Source organism: Lutra lutra, chromosome 12 (assembly GCF_902655055.1).
Source record: "Lutra lutra chromosome 12, mLutLut1.2, whole genome shotgun sequence".
NCBI lineage: Eukaryota > Metazoa > Chordata > Mammalia > Carnivora > Mustelidae > Lutra > Lutra lutra.
In genome coordinates, this window is record NC_062289.1 from 21,818,650 (window position 1) to 21,839,836 (window position 21,187).

General features: G+C 37.3%; 1 protein-coding gene across 3 annotated transcripts in view; it reads right to left on the reverse strand.

Moving 5' to 3' along the window:
- Positions 1–21,187, reverse strand: part of DCC (DCC netrin 1 receptor) — a 1,178,115-nt gene that overhangs the window by 121,420 nt on the left and 1,035,508 nt on the right. For 2 of the 3 annotated variants that reach the window (XM_047697658.1, XM_047697660.1), the window contains 2 exons: positions 7,613–7,708; positions 2,055–2,287 (listed from right to left, as the gene is read on the reverse strand). In XM_047697658.1, the coding sequence (XP_047553614.1) occupies positions 2,055–2,287; positions 7,613–7,708 (329 nt within the window). The remainder of the gene's footprint in view (positions 1–2,054; positions 2,288–7,612; positions 7,709–21,187) is intronic. The other variant, XM_047697659.1, reaches the window with a different exon arrangement.

The window sequence follows — 21,187 nt, forward strand, 5'->3', positions numbered from 1 at the left end:
TTAACCCACTGAGCCACCCAGATGCCCCTGTTTTTGTTTGTTTGTTTTGTTTGTTTTTTCTATTCCCAAACTTCAATCCATGAGAGAAATCAGCCTCTGGTTACAAGGAATAGTTATTGGGTTGAGTCTTACTTTACAGGCATTCTTTGTGAGACTCAATAATTCCATGTGTGCTATATTAACTATTCAACTGAAATCATTTGCCTCAAGAAATTCTGGAACTTAAGCCATTCTGCAGAGAACAATCACTATCCTTCAGAACATTTCACATACTGGCAAAGTACTCATGGCCATTCTGTGAAATGAATGTATTGACAGAGTAGAACAATTATGAGCATAAAATTTTTAGGGTAGTCTTTTAAAAGTAAACTTAGAATTGGACAATCTGTATATAAAGAGAGACTTTTTTAAAAAATGTCCTCATATGTTTCATTGGTTGTCTTATCTGATAATGTTATCTTTATTTATCATTCTGCTGAGCCCTAAATCTAATACTGCAAGGAGATGGATAGGGTACTTAAAACATATGTTATATCAATGATACTATTTGGACTTGCCTGGAGAGTTTTACCAAATACCTGACCTAGCAGGGTGATAGCACCAAAGAAAGCTTTTTAAAATGGTTTCAACTAAAAACTGATTTATGATGAAACGTGAATTTTACAACACTAAAAAGTTGAAAGAGACTAAAAGCAGATGCAGCATGCCTACAGGAAGAAAGAGGCAGATTTACAATACTATTGGTGGGCTTTTCCTTTCTCTCTGTGGTCTTTAGAGTCAGACACTCCCAAAGGAAATTGTCATCCCTGAAATCACCATTGGCTAGAAGCTAAATTAAGCAAGATGGCAGCTTAGTGGAAAGAACACTGCATGAAATATCAGGAGATTCAAATTTTCTCTGAGAGCTGTCCCAGTGGAGTGGTAAAGAGAACCGATCATGTCTTCTCAGATAAGGGGCATCCGAAGGAGCTGGAGTGCCAGGATTGAACTACTGGTTCCTTGGTTAGTGGGCAACATGTATGATCCTATTTTTAAAGCTATCTTTTTCATCCCAAACCATCGTCTTGTGAAGGTTTATGTTTTAAATGTGTTTTCAGATGTTATCTCAGTTGAATAACTTACGGATACTTTGAAATGTGTCAGTGGAACTAAGTGTCTTACTCATTCCAAAATTATAAATAGTATGTTAAGCAGCAACAACTGTGTGCAACTGCCTCTAGAATCAGGCACAGTTCTAGGGACATTGTAGGTACTTGACGGGCACTTGTTAATTTTCTCATTTAGACCATATTTTGTGTATTGTTTGCATATACTAACATTGTGGCAGGCTTAGATGGTAAGAAAATTGTCTCTGCATACAACTATTTGCTGGAGTTGCTAAGGCTGGCTGACAGAGACTTAGAAGAAGTAAAGACAATGCCTCCAGTATCTGTTTCTACTGAGCTCTTACCAGGGTTGTAGGATGACTCAGTGAAAGGGGTTGGTCTAATGCATAATAGTTAAAGGGGAGTGTGCACTGTGGTTTTCTTTACCACCTGAGTGTGTTTCAAGGCTAACTGAGGAAGTAGATGCTAATGGCTTCGAGTGCTTTCTAAGGACTTTATAACAAAGTCTTCCAGTTGTGTTCCCAGGCATATGCACTATAAAATGGGTCTCTGTAACATTAATAGGGTTGCCTTTTGTGTCCCATCTAGATTCCAAATAAAAGGAAAGACACCAACATCTACCCCGAAAAATGAATGTGGAGCTCTGCTATTTTCTAAGGAAAATGGCATTCCTTTGTCCAGAATCGAATCATTTACACAAACACAGCATCTGCTGGCATTTGAATAACATTCGACATTTCTTGAGGTTGTTCTACCTTGCCTTAGAATTGCTTCCTAAGATACAATTATTCCCATTCTAATTTTAGATACTGAGTTATTAAAATGCTTTGTTTCCCATCTGGTGCCACTGCAGCAAAATGACTCACAACCGTCCAGGAAGCATTTAAAACAAGGTATTAAGCAAATGACAGTTCATTTTAAATTTTACACTATCAGTTAGAACTTCACCTTGTATTTCGCATTCGCAGAAAAGCTGGTCCTCCACCGGACAGTGTAAAGTCGCACTTCAGATGTTTTTTGGTTCTTAGGGACAGAGTTGTCTGCCCAGCTGACCCTCACGGCATCGTAGGTAAGAGCCACAGCCTGTACACCTACTGGTGGGAGCATGGGGGTGGAGACATCTGGGACCGAGGTAGGGAAATCATCAAGCAAAGGATAATAATCAACTGGGTCAGTGGGATCTGGGTTTAAAAACCCGCCAAATGAAACAAACAAATAAATGCATAAATAAAGGAGTTAAAAAAATAAATATCAGTGGTAACACGTCACGATGAGTTAAATGCATGGCAATAATGATGAAAGGGAAGATGAGAAGAACAGAAAAAAACACAATTAATTCAATCGGAAAACTCATTAGAAACAGTATTGCTTTATTACAAAAATAACTGACTATTTTCTGTAATTCACTCATTTCCCTATAGTGGTTTTATCAACTCCATTTTGGTGATCACTTCTAGCTATATATCCTAAAAGTCCATTTCTTCTTAGAATGTTGCACATTGTTTCCTAAAAGGTCTAGTATAGAACTTGTCGGTTTTATAACTATACAGATAGCTTAAAATACCAAGATCAAAAGAAGCATCTGGTATATTTCCTCCTGGTAAGGAAATAAATGTCTATCCAGTATCTTTTGTTTGTTTGTTTATTTTTCTTCTTTTCTATCTTGATTTGTTTCTCTAGTGCTTTCATTAATGCTTAGACTATATCTGCATAATATTGTCTAGGCAAGAAATAAATAAAAAAGCCCAAAGGGCTCTGTGGTCTACAGCAATCCGTCTACGGCTATGATTACGTAAAGCCAGCCTGACCAAGTCCATGGTCTGTGTGGTCCAATGATATGTTTGGTAAGTAGGTTTCTCCTAGCACTTGGGGTGGCAGGTTTTCAAAGACTGAAATCCTTAAAGAAAGTATGTAAGTAGCTGTTTTATCCACTTTCCCACAGAATAATTCACTAAGGCTCTTAAAGCATACCTATATTCTGTATTACTTGTTCCAAAATGTCAAGTTCCATAGGAAGACTTTATGTTATCGACTAGGAAGACAGAATGAACTGTGTGAGGTACACACGGGCTTTGATCCTGATTAACATAATCAGAACCTGTGTGACGACATATCTAAACCTGCTTTTAGAAAATTCTCTAGAAAAAATTTGTACTCATTTTTATGCTGTGGATATCACAGTCACAAGAGTCTAGTTTTGAGTCCTTTGTAACTAAGACTTTTCAGTTTTTGAAATTTTACCTTTAAATCATGTAATATATATTCTCACTAACAAAGAAAAAAAAGCCCTCAGGCTGGGCATATAATGACACTTGGGGAGCTGACCTGCTAAAATGTAGAGTTTCTGAAGGAGTGTACATAAAGAGTTTATATTTTTAAATAGCCTAGTTCCAAGCACGGCAGCTGCTGGCTGGTTTTTGATGATTACTTCACTTTGTCCACTGTATTTCAAATGCCTATCCCCTACTTATTACTGTGTTTTCCAATGAATTATTTAGTAGTTTACTGGGCTGTGGTCTTTGGAGCAAAATATAAAACCTGAAAACAAAAACAGAACAAAAGGAAAGGGAAAAAAAAAAAGAGAAAGAGAGAGAAAGAAAAATGTGTGTTTAAAATTTAATGACAGAGCCCAGGCTTTCTGTATTTCCTTTGATGTGTCTTTTTATTAAGGGCTCCTTTAAACCCAAATGGATTTATGAAATGATGAAGGGGGAGCTGAAGAACCTCCAGGAGGATCCCAATCAGTCACCAGGTTGGTGCATTGGTGGCAGGTGTTTTGGCCAGATGGAAGCAGGCACTGCCTCCCTTGTTTCTATTCTTAGCCGACTTTCCAAGAAGAATGTTATACATACAAGAAGACTATTCTGAATCACAGACTTCTTTTTTGACCAACCTACATACTGTGTTATACCGTATTTGCTGTTTCTTTACTTAACCTGGTTTTTAAACTTATATGAATTTAATCCTATGCCACAGGTGTCATATATAAGGTTTCGAAAAATGACTCTACTTGGAGAAATACTAACACTCAATCTGGCTGTTTCTGGATTTTACAATCGTCTATTTTTCATGACTTGTGGAGTTTCTTGGAGTCTCAGCTTCCAGAATGCGTCCCTCAAATTTCAAATGATGTTTGTTGGTAGTTATCTATGGACTTACATAATTTAAGAATTTCTATCTCTGGCCAAGCTTTTCTTGACTTTTTTTTAGTGAATTTGTTTTCAGGAATGGGTTGTCATTCTACTTGCCATCTCCTTTAGATCTGTACTGTCTAATACAAGAGACACTAATCACGTGGATAGTTTACATTTAAATTATTAAAATTAAATACAATTTAAAAATCATTTCTCCTATTGCACTAGCCAATTTTAAGCATCCTATGGCCATTTATGCCATCTATCATCTTGGATAGTATAGATATAGAGCTTTTCCAACAAAGCAGAATGTTCTAGTGGATAGCAAGCATATTCTAAATACGTGTATGCTACATACACTGCTCATTACATTTCTCTCAGCACAGAAACTGAGTAGTTAAATTAAAAGCATTTTCTTTTTTTGTTAAGAAAACATTTCTTGAAAAAAACACATTTTTGTTGCTAAATAACATTTTTGCAATTTTTAGGTGCCTTACATGTTGTTGATTTGTAGTGGTTATAGTCAAGAGTAAAAACTAAATAAATTAAAAATTAAAAAGAAAAAAAAACATAGTCTCAAACCTTTTGCTAAAAAGAGAAGCCCATTCAGTTCCTAATAAGTATTTTGGTAAGAGTTCATGAATTTTCAGTTCACATACTAACATTCAAAACAAGCTTTTAAAAATAATAACATAATTTTACATATGGATTATACTTCATTCAGACAGTGATAAAACGGTTGAGAATAAGCAAAACCAAGCAACCCACCTCCTTATTCCCCTGCCTTCTCCAGGCTCAAAATGTCTTGTTTTTGCAATAATAAGAACTAGAAAGCTCTACTGCACGAATAAAACTCTTGACATGCTCATTTGACCCGGTGAAACTTTCCTCTGGTCTCATACTAATATGCTCAGGATGGGATGAGGCTCCAGAGATGAGACCCACGGAAGAGCAGGCGTTAGTGGAAATCATCATGGCCTGATACTTACTCCAGACTGACGCACTTATTGCCTCCGATTTTTTATTTACTTGATGCTGGCCTCTTCTAAGTCTGCTCATGGGAATACTTGCAGAATTTAGAGACAGAGAATGTCTTCTCTGTGGCACTATGACACATTTACTGATAGAATTTCTCCCAGAACCTTAACCTTTGATTCTATTTATTTGTCCTCTGTTCTCTATGACATGTGGAAACAATAAAATAAGTCTGCCACATCCTTCCCTTTAGAAAGGACTGGCTTTATTCACTCCTCTTCAACCTTGCCCTACTGACTTGACTTCAGTAAGAAAATGCCTCACATGATTTCCAACTTTTGGTATCCATTCATCCCCCCAGACGCGTTAGGATTAGAGTCCTAGCAGGGAAAAATAGTCTTACGGATCACTGGTGTTTTAGAAACCACTCTGGGAATGCCCTATGCCAAGGATTAAAGAATGACAACAAAAGTGAAGGCAGAAGTTAATGTCCCAAATGGTTCTTTGTGAGCAGCTTATCTTTGGTTCATGTAAACTCTATTTTTACTACCACTGCTTTTTGCTCAAAATTTTTTTTTTTTTTTTTTTTTTTTTGATCACCTGAGTGTCCCTTCTTTGTGGGCTTTAGTTTTGGCAAGAAAGTAGTGTTTGAAAAGACTAGCCATAGTATAATTTGTGTGGCCTGATCACAATCTCAAGGACACACTGATGAGCAAGTTCTCAACATCTTTTACCACAGACAGGAAAGAGATGGCTTACTGGATACAAATTATGGGAAGGACAAATACAGCTAAAGTGGCCTGCTATCTCCCAAAGAACCCTGCTACTTACGGAACAAGAGAATAAGGGGAAGTGAAAATTCTAGATGCCCTCCATCATGTTACCTCATGGTTTCCTATTCTGGACCTCCATATGCCTCATGTATTTAGAGATAATATGTTTGATAGTAGACATTCTCTTGGGGAATACTTCTTATTTGCCCTTTTCGAGAGACATGGTTCCCTTTGATAACACAATGAGGAAGCCATACTGTCTCCACAGATAAAAGAATACATTGACACATACCCAAAATTTTGCATACCACTTTAGGCAGATTGTAGACCTTGAAAACAGCAACCAAAGATTCAAGCAAACTCTGGATCAACTTTGCCTCACAAAGAAAATCTGGCTGAAATCAACAAAGTGATGGTATATTTGGAAACCATCATGGGACAACTGGAAATTCATTTTACAACTGTGTATTCACAATATTAGTCTATGAATGGAGTTTGTGGGTTTGGAAAACAAACTGTACCAAGTTTACATAATTTAAGTGGATCCCACTATTTTTTCTATGCTGACTTATTCCTCCTTGTCAGTTTTCCATGTTCTCTATGAAATTCTGCTCTCAGATCCTTTATTCTCATTAAAGTGAAAGTAAGTGACGAGTTAAATGAGCTCTGAGGCTTTTGGGTTTTGAAAGGAGGCAGGATCAAAGAATTCATTAAAAAGATGGACCTCCTGGATTTTTCTTTCAGACTTCAGACATAAGGCTATTGGGGATGGTTGTGTGACTTTCCAGTGACTCTGAACAGCACCCCAGGGGTGGTATTTATTCTATTTTTGAGTACGCCCAGCCTTGGTCACAAATAGTCTCTGTAAAACTAAATAAATTAATAAATAACTATATAACAATAAACAATAAAATGTCCTGAATCTCACCCCTCACCCATTCCTTTCTGAGTTACTTGGGCTCTTTTTCTCTCGTGTGTTGCCTTTATGGTCCAACTCACAAAGAATTCCCAGAGGTGTAAAACCCTGGAGGTGCCAGTCCTTTCAATGTCATAAGGCTCTGAGAACTCTTGGGGTGACCTATAGGCCTGGCTCAGGAAAAGTCCACCTCTCTGACTCAGACTAGTCCAAACCAGTCCCAGGAGGTAGGTCCTCCCTTGTCAGGTTAGATTGAAGGATCCTCTGTAGAGAACCAAGTGGCCATTTGGGCATTGGATGGCTTTTGCACAGAAACGTTCCTGCCTCACTGATTTGCAAGATGAGACAAGGTGCTCAACAGAATGAAGAGTGGTATTGGGCTACCAAAATATGAGCTACTGAGATAAGACAGAGAAGGAGAGATCTATATTCTCTGAGTCCACATATTAATTTATAGACTGACTTCCTCTCAATTTTGTAAACCAAGAAAAAAATGAACTGTGTGTGTGTGTATGTATACACACATATACACAAATATGTATGCACACATACACACTCAACGCTCAGAACACGACTAAATATATTTTGCTTGTTTGTGTTTTTGTTTTTTTTCCATTGTATTTTGTTTTATTTATTTTTTAATTTTTTTCCCACCACAACTCAAACATTGGCTCCCTTGTCATAAGATGATGAACTATTTCAGCTTACCTGTTATAGATCTGGTGGTAGCACTTTCATAAAGTGGAACTCCTTCTCCTGCATTGTTAAAAGCTTTTAGGGAGATTACGTAATGGGAGCTTGACTCTGGAGAAAAACAGAAAGAAAATAAACATGCTGATTTATTTAGTGTACTGAAATATCCAGGGTAAACATTTTCCTGCCATAAAATTTAATATAACCTATTAAGTAAGGTGTTTAGGAATGAATAAGTTTGATTCTGGGAGGAAGGGGGGCAGTGGTGACAATACAGTTTTTAATCTTCCTAAATCTCCACATAAATAGAGACTGAGTGACTAGATAGACAACCATGAGCATTTGGACAATTATAACAAAAGTCTATGATGAGTTATACTCTCAGACCCTGAAATACAATTGCATGTGGACAAACTACCAACAATCTTAGGACTTGTATGTTATCAGCATCTGTGTAGGAGAAATCAGAGAGAGGCATCAAACTTGAAAACAGGATAATTCTAAAATAACTATCAACTAATGCTAGAAAATGCAACACAACAATCTGAGGACGGTATATGTAAAACTCAAAACTACCCTGCAAAATCTCCTTTCCAGGACAGAACCTACACAGGGGACAAACGGCTGGAAACAGACTTAAAACTTGAGCAGACAGAAGCAACAGAAATGAAGGGAAGAGAGTGTCCAGATAAATTCAAAGAGAGAAAAGTCATGAAAACTTGGAGAGCAAGTGGCTGTATAGTTTTTAGTGTGTTTCAGGGGTTGGCCAAATTTTCTTGTAAAGGGCCCAGATCGTAAATATTTAGCTCTGCAGCCCACATGTTTTCTGTCATGAACTCACCTGCATTTTTTTTGTTTGTTTGTTTGTTTACAACTCCTCAAGAATGTAAAAACCATACTTGGTTCAGTGAGGTTCAAACAAAAATAGGACCGGGGCCAGCTGTAACCCCCCCAGGCTACAGTTTGCTGAGCCCTCAGCTCTGGTCTAATGAAAACAACAGGAGAGGGAGCTCTGTGTATTTAGAAAAGCTATTTGAGCATCCAGGAATGTAGGGAAACAGGTCATGTGAAGGAAAGCAAGCAACAAAAATCTGTTGAGGCTAAATGTCTTACAATACATACTGAGGAGAATACCATTTCTATAGACAAACAGAGATAAAAAATATGCAAGGAAAGTAGATCAAACCTTTGAAATTTTTATTTCAAAATGAGGTAAACAACACTAAGAAAATTAAATGCCAGATATGCAAGAGTAATATAAATTAGAATTAGAAAAAAAAAAACAAACAAACTCAGAAATGAGGTAGTATAACTCAATACAGGCTATCTAAGTAAAAAAATATATATATAAAAAATTAAAAAGAGTAAAAGTAAAAAAAATAAAAGGAGTAACTAGAGGAACAAACAAGCACAAGGATAAACAAAACAAAAAGAAATCAAGAGAGAGTAAAAGAAAATTCGGGAGAGAGTGACGAATAGAAGAGAAGGAAGGTCTAACTGACGAATAATAGTTTTCCTTGAGGAGGAAACCCAAAGAAAGGGAACAGAACAAATACTGCAGAGTAATTCAAGACATTTTTGCTGAGTTAAAAAAAAATCTTTTAGGTATCTGGACAGAAAGAATACATGAGTTGAAAAGGGGAAACTTAAATTATGATCTGGCTTTTGGACAGCCACATTTTATGCCAGAGGGAGCTGAGGTAATTTATTTGAGATACCCAAGGTAAAAAAAAAAAAAAAAAATGGGATTCAAGGATTTTATAGTTAACAGAAGTTAGTTTAAATAAAAAAGGCACAGCCAAGCTGTTATCAACATTTAAGCAACCAGGGAGCATTTCTCCCGTGATCCTGAGAACTACCAACCACTGAGAAATGAGCTCCTCAATGACCAGGGAAAATAACCCAACAGCAAACTGGTGAAAAACGAATGTTAGGAACTACTAAGTGAGATTTTGTCTTGTAATGGCTACATGGTCTTCTGTTGTAGCTACCCTATAATTGTATGTCAAAAATAAGGGAGCCTGGGGGTAGTGTGTACATAAAAATTAATGTTTCAATAATTATTATGGATGGTGATACTATTATTATTGTTATTCTGAGACTAATGTAACATGGGCTAAAGGAAATGAATAATCATGAGAAATAATAATTCTATTATCTTCTTCGTCCTTGAGAACCAGAAGATTTGTGTAGATGGGAGAATATACTGACGTGCAATAGAAGAGGTATGGAAAGTCTTCTGTTCTTATAATTCAACCAGAAAATCAGTTTCAACTCAAAAGGTATTTTATGTCTGTCCTAGCTCTATCCACTGAAGAAGCCTAGAGACATTGTTAATAAAAAGGACCCCTAATGACCAAACTGGGATTTTGAAAAAAGAAAAAAAAAATTTTTTTTTTGCATTGCGAGAAACAAGAGGTTTTTGTAAAACTGGTCTGAGATAGGACACATATCAATGGATCCTAAAACATCTTGATGTAACCAGATAGAAAGGAAACAATCAAACACTAATAGGCTCATGTCAAATGGATTCAGGAATCAAATCAAAGAGGCTTCCACAGACCAAAGATGAAGATAATCTGAGTAAGAGTTGCAATGAGTTGAGACTCAACAAATAAACATGAATGTATGAATTCATAAAGATATTTTTAAAAAAATAAAAGTCAGTCACTTCTGAGGTTGACAGAGAACCAAATCATTATCTTGAAAACCAGGTAAAAAATCAGACATTTATTATGTTTTTCTAAATAAACTTTTTGACTGTGTAACCACACAGCATGTGAGGGGAACCGTACACTTACAATATTCCAACTAGCAAGTGAAAACTCAATGATAGAATACAAATATTACTATGTTGCGGCCCCAGTGAACAAATGGACCTGGGTATTAAGCAATTATGATTGCTAAGATAAAATAGAGAAACCCTGGCATTATGTGTCTTCTTTTTAAAATTTTTTTTTAATTTTCATTTTTTAAATTAACATATAATTAATTATTAGCCCCAGGGGCACAGGTCTGTGAATTGTCAGGCTTACACATTTCACAGCACTCACCATAGTACATACCCTCCCCAATGTCCATAACCCAACCACCCTCTCCCTACCCCACGGCCCCCCCAACCCCGCAACCCTCAGTTTATTTTATGAGGGCATTATGTGTCTTCTAAAGAAAGAACACACTCATTCTAGAGTCTTCCCCAAGGATGGAACCTACTTAGTCTGATCCAAATGACAGTTTGCAGGAAATAGAGCAAAGAAAGAGTTCAAGTCCAACTTTTAGGAATTCACTAAGCTATATATTTGTTGCTTGTAGTTTTCTGTATCTGTCTTTTACTTTACGATTAAAAAAGTTTTAAAAATGACTGGATTTATGTCCGACAGTGAATGTCCTTTGAAAATTGATTAGATGGCTTTTTTTCATGAGATTTTATGTGACCCAAATATTAGCATTCGAGATATTGACATTCCAAACCACAACGACACGAGAGCCAGAGGAATAAAATAAAATTATATTTAATGTTGTCAAAGGGCTTCTATTAAGTGAACTGGTTCTTCTACAAGAGCAGATATTTCTTTATTAATTTTTGCTGTCAACCTAGTTTACCAATAAGAAAGTAATCGGTCTACAAGTGTTAAATGCTCTTAGAGCATATGTAAAAGACAGACCTCTATTGCCAGGTTACAATCATAATTCTGGGCAGAGAAAACAATGAACTATGAAAGACTACATAAAATTAAGCTGTATAGTGTGTGATACAACTTGTGAATGCTATGTGAGCTTAGAGGTCTGGAAAATTAGTGAGGGACTAGGTCATCTGAGACTTCTTGGCAGATAAGGACTTGGTACAAGGGCTTGAAGGTATGGGTAGGATTTAGAGATAAAAGAATGATAGGGAGTAGAAAACAACATCAGGGAAATGATGTATGTCAAAAATATAGTTAGATGGGTCAGCAAAAATACTTCTCTACTAGGAAACATCCTTTACAATTACTGTTTTGGAGACAAAGTCTGATTTCAAACATATGATTTATCCATACAACTACAATGTAAACATTTGCATTAGGGTCAAGATCTATAAAATTGCCTTGCTGTGGGTCAAATTGCAGAAAACCTCTATTTGCATTTATCTATGTATTTGTTTATCAAGGGAGTGAAAGAGAGGTCAGCAATTCCAAAACTCATGTGCTTGGGAGCTAGGATTTCGATTTGTATTTAATTTGGTTTTACTTTTTAAATCTGAAGGAGAGAGAAGAAGAGAAAGGAAAAGAGATAGGGAGAGAGGATGCTAGACAGTAATTCCTCTAAGTAATTCACCTAAGGAATGGAGCCACCAATCCAAGATGTTATTAGCATACGGAAGGCAGTTTCTAGGCTATCAGCATACGGAAGGTAAGCCACAAATCTGTAACCTCAGATTCCTATATACACAAATACATGCAAATCTACACATATTCATGGAAAAATAAATGATGAAGTCTGGGCTTCCTTAGCCAACATGTCAACCATAAGATCAACAGCAACAAATGAGACACTATACTAAGGAAGTAAGGACGGTACAATAAAATTATAAAGCAGGTCTCATTTATGCAAGGTGATTAAATATGATTGTTTCATGCTGACTTCTCTGCTTGGAATTCATAGTGAAGACTGACTTGATCAGAGGTTCTTCACTTCCTGCTCAGAGTTAAGAGCTGAAGCTCACAGATAGCATGGTCTTTGAGACATTGAATTCATGCCTTCACCTCTGTCCACCGCTCGCAGCTGCCCAGCTTATACCTCCTTAGGAAACATGCTCTGAAAGCCTCTGCAACATTTGTGCACTATTGGTTTTCTGTCTTTTGGAGTGTATATTATTTCTCATTTAAGAGGAAAAGAATGTGTTTTAGCTGGTTCATTTTCATTTTACTACTTCGAATTTTTATTTCAATCTGAATTTTAACAACACGTGCGCCTCATCTAGCTGCTATCTGGATCCCGAGCAGTATATAATTTCTTAATCTCTCTCCCATAGTAACTGTGAGATAAATGTCATTTCAATACTGACGCTTGCTTACAAGTCTCTGATGACGTAAGTAATGGCAGCTTCTTCCACATGATGGCTAGCCATGGTATAGGATAGGCTAGCAAAGACTCTGGAGTTTTAGAATTTCTTAGCTATTGAATTAATGAGTTACACAAATTGCTAAATTCCACAGATCCCAACTATGCTGTGCACACCCTAGGGGAGACCTAGCTTTAATTTAAATAAAATGTGGTAATGGCTTAGCCTTGGGAAAGGGAAACAGATTTGCAATGGAGTTGTAACTGCTATAAGAATATCGCTCAGAGCTTGTGGTCCTGGAGATGATTTGGTCTGTTTTTCTCCTGTTTTTGGTTAGTCATTTAAGGGTCAGGTAAGTTCATTGACTTTTCTAAAGGAAGATAGAGCTACCAAGGAAATAAAAGACCAAGGTCAAAGCCACAATTGTTTTGTCTACCTCCCCCTCCCCTTTTTATGGAAAAAACAAAGAAACAAAAATCAAACAAAACAACCCTTTCCTTTGTTCTTCATACTCTACCCTCTCATTAACATCTTTGGAGCTTCCCCAGGCCTCTGTCCAGTGCTTTTGTCAAATGCATCTGAATCCCCTAAAAAAGCAGCAGGAATATTGCATGCCCTCACAGAGCTTGCAGTAATGAATCAACCTGAACAATAATAACACAAATATCACTCAGTTATTGGTTAATAGTGGACAGTGGGCTGTAATGCTTTGATCCCCTTTTATATTGTGATATTGGCCTCTTGTTTGTGTGTTGATGGGGAGAGAGGCTGGGAGCATCGGAGCGGTTTTCTCCCCGTACAAAAGGAGAGTGTCATTTATGGACGCACCACTAGAGGGCAATGTGGAGCTATTTTCCTGCACATGCTCAGAGCTCTTAAACTTTAAAACTGGTGAATCACAAAAGAATTGCCTGGAATTGCTCCCTCTATAGAAGAATCAAATGAGTTAAACACATTTAATATCATAATGAATTCCAAATGAATTAATCATTAATTATGGTCAGACTCCATTGTTCAGGAATACACTTAATGACAATTATGATAGCAAATTTATTTTTTGGATTTACTGAAATGATGCAGATACATGGCTTGAAAATGTACCAGTAGCCTCTGGAAAACAAAGTACAGCTGTATTTTTTTCGTTTGAATTCACTGTGATCAAATCACACTGAAATAATTTGGATTTTGGTAGATGTCCATGGGAATTATTTTTAATTATGGATATTCTGAGTGATTCCACAGGTTTCAAATTATTGATCAGGTTTTCATCACCATTTGGTCAACCTTTCTCACAGAATGAATTGGATTGGGATAAGGGAGGCTGAAAAAAGTCCTTAATAACTCTCTGAGTCTCTAAAACACATGGCTCCTGGCAAGTATCTCTTTTATGACCAGGAAAAAAAAAAAAGGAATAAACACATATTCACTGATTATGAGGGTTGTAAAGATAAGGGATGGGCAATAGAGAGGCTTCTTGGTTCTCCTTCCCCAAAAACTTGGTAGGTGAGAGACCCATTATTCTAAGAGCTTTTGTTGAGATTTTCTTGAAGCTAGTGAGATGAATGGCTCTCTGGGGTGGAGAGAGTGAATCAGAAGACCTGTGGAAAGTTCCTCAGGGACTAAACCAACATGCCTTACGTGGCAACAAAAGTGGTGAGAAGAACATCATTATTTTTAATTAATATTTGGTGTGCATTAAACGCCACTGGCATGTGCCAGATTGACAACCTGTAGTCCTTTACTCATTACAGATTATGTACTTCACTCAGTGGCCCCCCTCCAAGCCAAGAGCTTGTCAGAGCCCAGTCTCCATGTCCCTGCATCTTTTGCCCTTCCCATTAGCACTGCCAACCAGTCAATTAGAGAAAATTAGGGTGGTAGCTGTTTTCCTAATGTGGAAGCCTGCTCGTTACAGGGAACCAGGGCTACGTGTACACAGAGTCCAGGCCAACCGGATGGCTGTCAGATGGTAAATGTTATTGGACACCTCTGACCCCACTGGACCTAAACCATTTAATTAAGTGTAATGGGTGTATAGCAAATAGATCTGATTGCATTGATCTCCTAAAAGGATGAGTAATTCATATTTGAGAAAGATGTCATTTATATAATACCTTCAATATTCAATTCTATTTCATTGCATATATGTCTTTGCAAATTTAATTAATAGCTAATCTAACTAGCACCCTTATGAAGCTTTTGCTTTGTTTCATTTTACTTTTCCTTTGCCAAAGAATGGTCACATTATAACATGACTTGCTCACTAACCAGTCTTTACAGGTTCCAGAGACTTGGCTAGTCTATGTGAGTATTTGAATTATGGGTTTCTTGCTATGGTTGTTGTTGTTTTGTTTTGCTTTTACCTACCAAGGTCTAACACCCACCAGGAGAGAAGTCAGGTAAAAATAAACTTTATAAGAGATGTTTTAGTGCTTGGCAGATAGAAGATGCTTAACCAATATTTGTTAAATTGATGAATGTATGAGACCCAACAAGGCTATATTACTTACTGAAGTTTAAACAGCAAGCCCCTAATCAGTCTGAATGCAGAATTCAGATTTCTTGATCCCAAATTGCACTTTCTGATACTTGTAGGCTCGTGAAAAACTTCCATTGAGATTGTACAACATTTCCCCTTCTCGCCTGCAAATGCACATTTAACTATTCTTGATCCATTCATCTATTTATTCACTTATCAATCATCATTGAACATCTTCTATGTGCAAGAATTGGTTTTAAGTTTTCGAGGGCATCTAAAGATTAAGGGGGAAAAACCCTTCATGTGCCTTGATGAGTCTCCCAGTTTTATTGGGAAGCAATTGACATAGATTATCGTACAAGTTGAAGGCATACAGCATGATGATTTGACATACATATTGAGAAATGATTACAATAGGTTCAGCTAACACCCATCTTCTCATATAGATAAAAAAGGAAAAGAAAATCTCCTTGTGATGAGAACTGTTAGGATTTTTTTTCTTAACAACGTTCTTATACATCCTACAGCAGCATTAGCTTTAGTCATCGTGTGGTATGTAATATCCCTAGTATGTATTTATCCTTTAACTGCCCATTTATACCTTTGGACCATCTTCCTCCAACTCCCCCTCCCTCTCCTCTTCTTCTGGTGATCACAAGTCTGATCTCTTTTTTATAAGTTATTTTTTGTTATTGTTGTTGTTGTTTTTAGGTTCCTCATATAAATGAGATCATACGGTATTGGTCTTTGTCAGACTTATTTCACTTAGCATAATACCTCAAGGTCCATCCATGTTGTTGCAGATGGTAGAATTTCCTCATTTTTTACGGATGAATAATATGACTGTGTGTATACACACACTCACTCTCTCTCTCTTCCTATCTCTCTCTCACGCACACACATATAAGCAATATGGTACAACTGCTTTAGCCATTCATCCATTGATGGACACTTAGATTATTTCCATGTTTTGGCTATGGTAAATAATGTTGTGAACATGGGGGTGCAGATCTTTTTAAATTAGTGTTTGCACTGCTTCTGGATATATTACAGAAGTGGGATTGCTAGATCATATGTTAATTCTATTTTTAATGTTTTGAGGATCCTCCATACTGTTTTCCATTGTGGCTCCACCCATTTGCAATCCCACCAACTGTATAGAAGTTTTCCTTTTTCTCCACATCCATGCCAGCTTTTGTTATCTCTTATCTTTTTTTTTAAATTCTTTTTATTAATTTTATTTTTTATAAACATATATTTTTATCCCCAGGGGTACAAGTCTGTGAATCACCAGGTTTACACACTTCACAGCACTCACCATAGCACATACCCTCCCCAGTGTCCATAATCCCACCCCCCTCACAACCCCCCTCCCCCCATCAACCCTCAGTTTGTTTTGTGAGATTAAGAGTCACTTATGGTTTGTCTCCCTCCCAATTCCATCTTGTTTCATTTACTCTTCTCCTACCCCCTTCACCCCCCATGTTGCATCTCCTCTCCCTCATATCAGGGAGATCATATGATAGTTGTCTTTCTCTGATTGACTTATTTCGCTAAGCATGATACCCTCTAGTTCCATCCACGTCGTCGCAAATGGCAAGATTTCATTTCTTTTGATGGCTGCATAGTATTCCATTGTGTATATATACCACATCTTCTTTATCCATTCGTCTGTTGATTGATATCTAGGTTCCTTCCATAGTTTGGCTATTGTAGACATTGCTGCTAAAAACATTCAGGTGCACGTGCCCCTTCGGATCACTACATTTGTATCTTTAGGGTAAATACCCAGCAGTGCAATTGCTGGGTCATAGGGTAGTTCTATTTTCAACATTTTGAGGAACCTCCATGCTGTTTTCCAGAGTGGTTGCACCAGCTTGCATTGCCACCAACAGTGTAGGAGGGTTCCCCTTTCTCCGCATCCTCGCCAGCATCTGTCATTTCCTGACTTGTTAATTTTAGCCATTCTGACTGGTGTGAGGTGATATCTCATGGTGGTTTTGATTTGTATTTCCCTGAAGCCGAGTGATATGGAGCACTTTTTCATGTGTCTGTTGGCCATTTGGATGTCTTCTTTGCAGAAATGTCTGTTCATGTCCTCTGCCCATTTCTTGATTGGATTATTTGTTCTTTGGGTGTTGAGTTTGCTAAGTTCTTTATAGGTTTTGGACACTAGCCCTTTATCTGATATGTCATTTGCAAATATCTTCTCCCATTCTGTCAGTTGTCTTTTGGTTTTGTTAACTGTTTCCTTTGCTGTGCAGAAGCTTTTGATCTTGATAAAATCTCAATAGTTCATTTTTGCCCTCGCTTCCCTTGCCTTTGGCGATGTTCCTAGGAAGATGTTGCTGCGGCTGAGGTCGAAGAGGTTGTTGCCTGTGTTCTCCTCAAGGATTTTGATGGATTCCTTTCTCACATTGAGATCCTTCATCCATTTTGACTCTATTTTCGTGTGTGGTGTAAGGAAATGATCCAATTTCATTTTTCTGCATGTGGCTGTCCAATTTTCCCAACACCATTTATTGAAGAGGCTGTCTTTTTTCCATTGGACATTCTTTCCTGCTTTGTCGAAGATGAGTTGACCACAGAGTTGAGGGTCTATTTCTGGGCTCTCTATTCTGTTCCATTGATCTATGTGTCTGTTTTTGTGCCAGTACCATGCTGTCTTGATGATGACAGCTTTGTAATAGAGCTTGAAGTCCGGAATTGTGATGCCACCAACTTTGGCTTTCTTTTTCAATATTCCTTTGGCTATTCGAGGTCTTTTCTGGTTCCATATAAATTTTAGGATTATTTGTTCCATTTCTTTGAAAAAAATGGGTGGTACTTTGATAGGAATTGCATTAAATGTGTAGATTGCTTTAGGTAGCATAGACATTTTCACAATATTTATTCTTCCAATCCAGGAGCATGGAACATTTTTCCATTTCTTTGTGTCTTCCTCAATTTCTTTCATGAGTACTTTATAGTTTTCTGAGTATAGATTCTTAGTCTCTTTGGTTAGGTTTATTCCTAGGTATCTTATAGTTTTGGGTGCAATTGTAAATGGGATGGACTCCTTAAATTCTCTTTCTTCTGTCTTGTTGTTGGTGTAGAGAAATACAACTGATTTCTGTGCATTGATTTTATATCCTGACACTTTACTGAATTCCTGTACAAGTTCTAGCAGTTTTGGAGTCTTTTGGGTTTTCCATATAGAGTATCATATCATCTGCGAAGAGTGATAGTTTGACTCCTTCTTTGCCGATTTGGATGCCTTTAATTTCCTTTTGTTGTCTGATTGCTGAGGCTAGGACTTCTAGTACTATGTTGAATAGCAGTGGTGATAACAGACATCCCTGCCGTGTTCCTGACCTTAGCGGAAAAGCTTTCAGTTTTTCTCCATTGAGAATATTTGTGGTGGGTTTTTCATAGATGGCTTTGATAATATTGAGGTATGTGCCATCTATCCCTACACTTTGAAGAGTTTTGATCAGGAAGGGATGCTGTACTTTGTCAAATGCTTTTTCAGCATCTATGGAGAGTATCATATGGTTCTTGTTCTTTCTTTTATTAATGTGTTGTATCACATTGATTGATTTGCGGATGTTGAACCAGCCTTGCAGCCCTGGAATAAATCCCACTTGGTCGTGGTGAATAATCTTTTTAATGTACTGTTGAATCCTATTGGCTAGTATTTTGGCGAGAATTTTTGCATCTGTGTTCATCAGGATATTGGTCTGTAGTTCTCTTTTTTGATGGGATCCTTGTCTGGTTTTGGGATCAAGGTGATGCTGGCCTCATAAAATGAGTTTGGAAGTTTTCCTTCCATTTCTATTTTTTGGAACAGTTTCAGGAGAATAGGAATTAGTTCTTCTTTAAATGTTTGGTAGAATTCCCCCAGGAAGCCGTCTGGCCCTGGGCTTTTGTTTGTTTGGAGATTTTTGATGACTGTTTCAATCTCCTTACTGGTTATGGGTCTGTTGAGGCTTTCTATTTCTTCCTGGTTCAGTTGTGGTAGTTTATATGTCTCTAGGAATGCATCCATTTCTTCTAGATTGTCAAATTTGTTGGCGTAGAGTTGCTCATAGCATGTTCTTATAATTGTCTGTATTTCTTTGGTGTTCGTTGTGATCTCTCCTCTTTCATTCATGATTTTATTTATTTGGGTCCTCTCTCTTTTCTTTTTCATAAGTCTGGCCAGGGGTTTATCAATCTTAGTAATTCTTTCAAAGAACCAGCTCCTAGTTTCGTTGATTTGTTCTATTGTTTTTTTGGTTTCTATTTCATTGATTTCTGCTCTGATCTTTATGATTTCTCTTCTCCTGCTGGGTTTAGGGTTTCTTTCTTGTTCTTTCTCCAGCTCCTTTAGGTGTAGGGTTAGGTTGTGTACCTGAGACCTTTCTTGTTTCTTGAGAAAGGCTTGTACCGCTATATATTTTCCTCTCAGGACTGCCTTTGTTGTGTCCCACAGATTTTGAACCGTTGTGTTTTCATTATCATTTGTTTCCATGAATTTTTTCAATTCTTCTTTAATTTCCTGGTTGACCCATTCATTCTTTAGAAGGATGCTGTTTAGTCTCCATGTATTTGGGTTCTTTCCAAATTTCCTCTTGTGATTGAGTTCTAGCTTCAGAGCATTGTGGTCTGAAAATATGCAGGGAATGATTCCAATCTTTTGATAACGGTTGAGACCTGATTTAGGACCAAGAATGTGATCTATTCTGGAGAATGTTCCATGTGCACTAGAGAAGAATGTGTTTCTGTTGCTTTGGGATGAAAAGTTCTGAATATATCTGTGATGTCCATCTGGTCCAGTGTGTCATTTAAGGCCTTGATTTCCTTGTTGATCTTTTGCTTGGATGATTGTCCATTTCAGTGAGGGGAGTGTTAAAGTCCCCTACTATTATTGTATTATTGTCAATATGTTTCTTTGATTTTGTTATTAATTGGTTTATATAGTTGGCTGCTCCCACGTTAGGGGCATAGATATTTAAAATTGTTAGATCTTCTTGTTGGATAGTTCCTTTGAGTATGATATAGTGTCCTTCCTCATCTCTTATTGTAGTCTTTGGCTTAAAATCTAATTGATCTGATATAAGGATTGCCACTCCTGCTTTCTTCTGATGTCCATTAGCATAGTAAATTATTTTCCACTGCCTCACTTTAAATCTGGAGGTGTCTTAAGGTTTAAGATGAGTTTCTTGTAGGCAACATATAGATGGGTTTTGTTTTTTTATCCATTCTGATACCTTGTGTCTTTTGATTGGGGCATTTAGCCCATTAACATTCAGGGTAAGTATTGATAGATATGAATTTAGTGCCATTGTATTGCCTGTAAGGTGACTGTTATTGTATATTGTCTCTGTTCCTTTCTGATCTACTAGTTTTAGGGTTTCTCTTTGCTTAGAGGACCCCTTTCAATATTTCCTGTAGAGCTGGTTTGGTGTTTGCAAATTCTTTCAGTTTTTGTTTGTCCTGGAAGCTTTTAATCTCTCCTTCTATTTTCAATGATAGCCTAGCTGGATATAGTATTCTTGGCTGCATGTTTTTCTCGTTTAGTACTCTGAATATATCATGCCAGCTCTTTCTGGCGTGCCAGGTCTCTGTGGATAAGTCTGCTGCCAATCTAATATTTTTACCATTGTACATTACAGACTTCTTTTCCCTGGCTGCTTTCAGGATCTTCTCTTTGTCACTAAGACTTGTCAATTTTACTATTAGGTGACGGGGTGTGGACCTATTCTTATTGATCTTGAGGGGGGTTCTCTGAAGCTCCTGGATTTTGATGCTTGTTCCTTTTGCCATATTGGGGAAATTCTCTCCAATAATTCTCTCCAATACACCTTCTGCTCCCCTCTCTGTTTCCTCTTCTTCTGGAATCTCAATTATTCTAATGTTGTTTCGTCTTATGGTGTCACTTATCTCTCGAGTTCTCCCCTTGTGGTCCAGTAGCTGTTTGTCCCTCTTTTGCTCAGCTTCTTTATTCTCTGTCATTTGGTCTTCTATATCACTAATTCTTTCTTCTGCCTCATTTATCCTAGCCGTCAGAGCCTCCATTTTTGTTTGCACCTCATTAATAGCTTTTTTG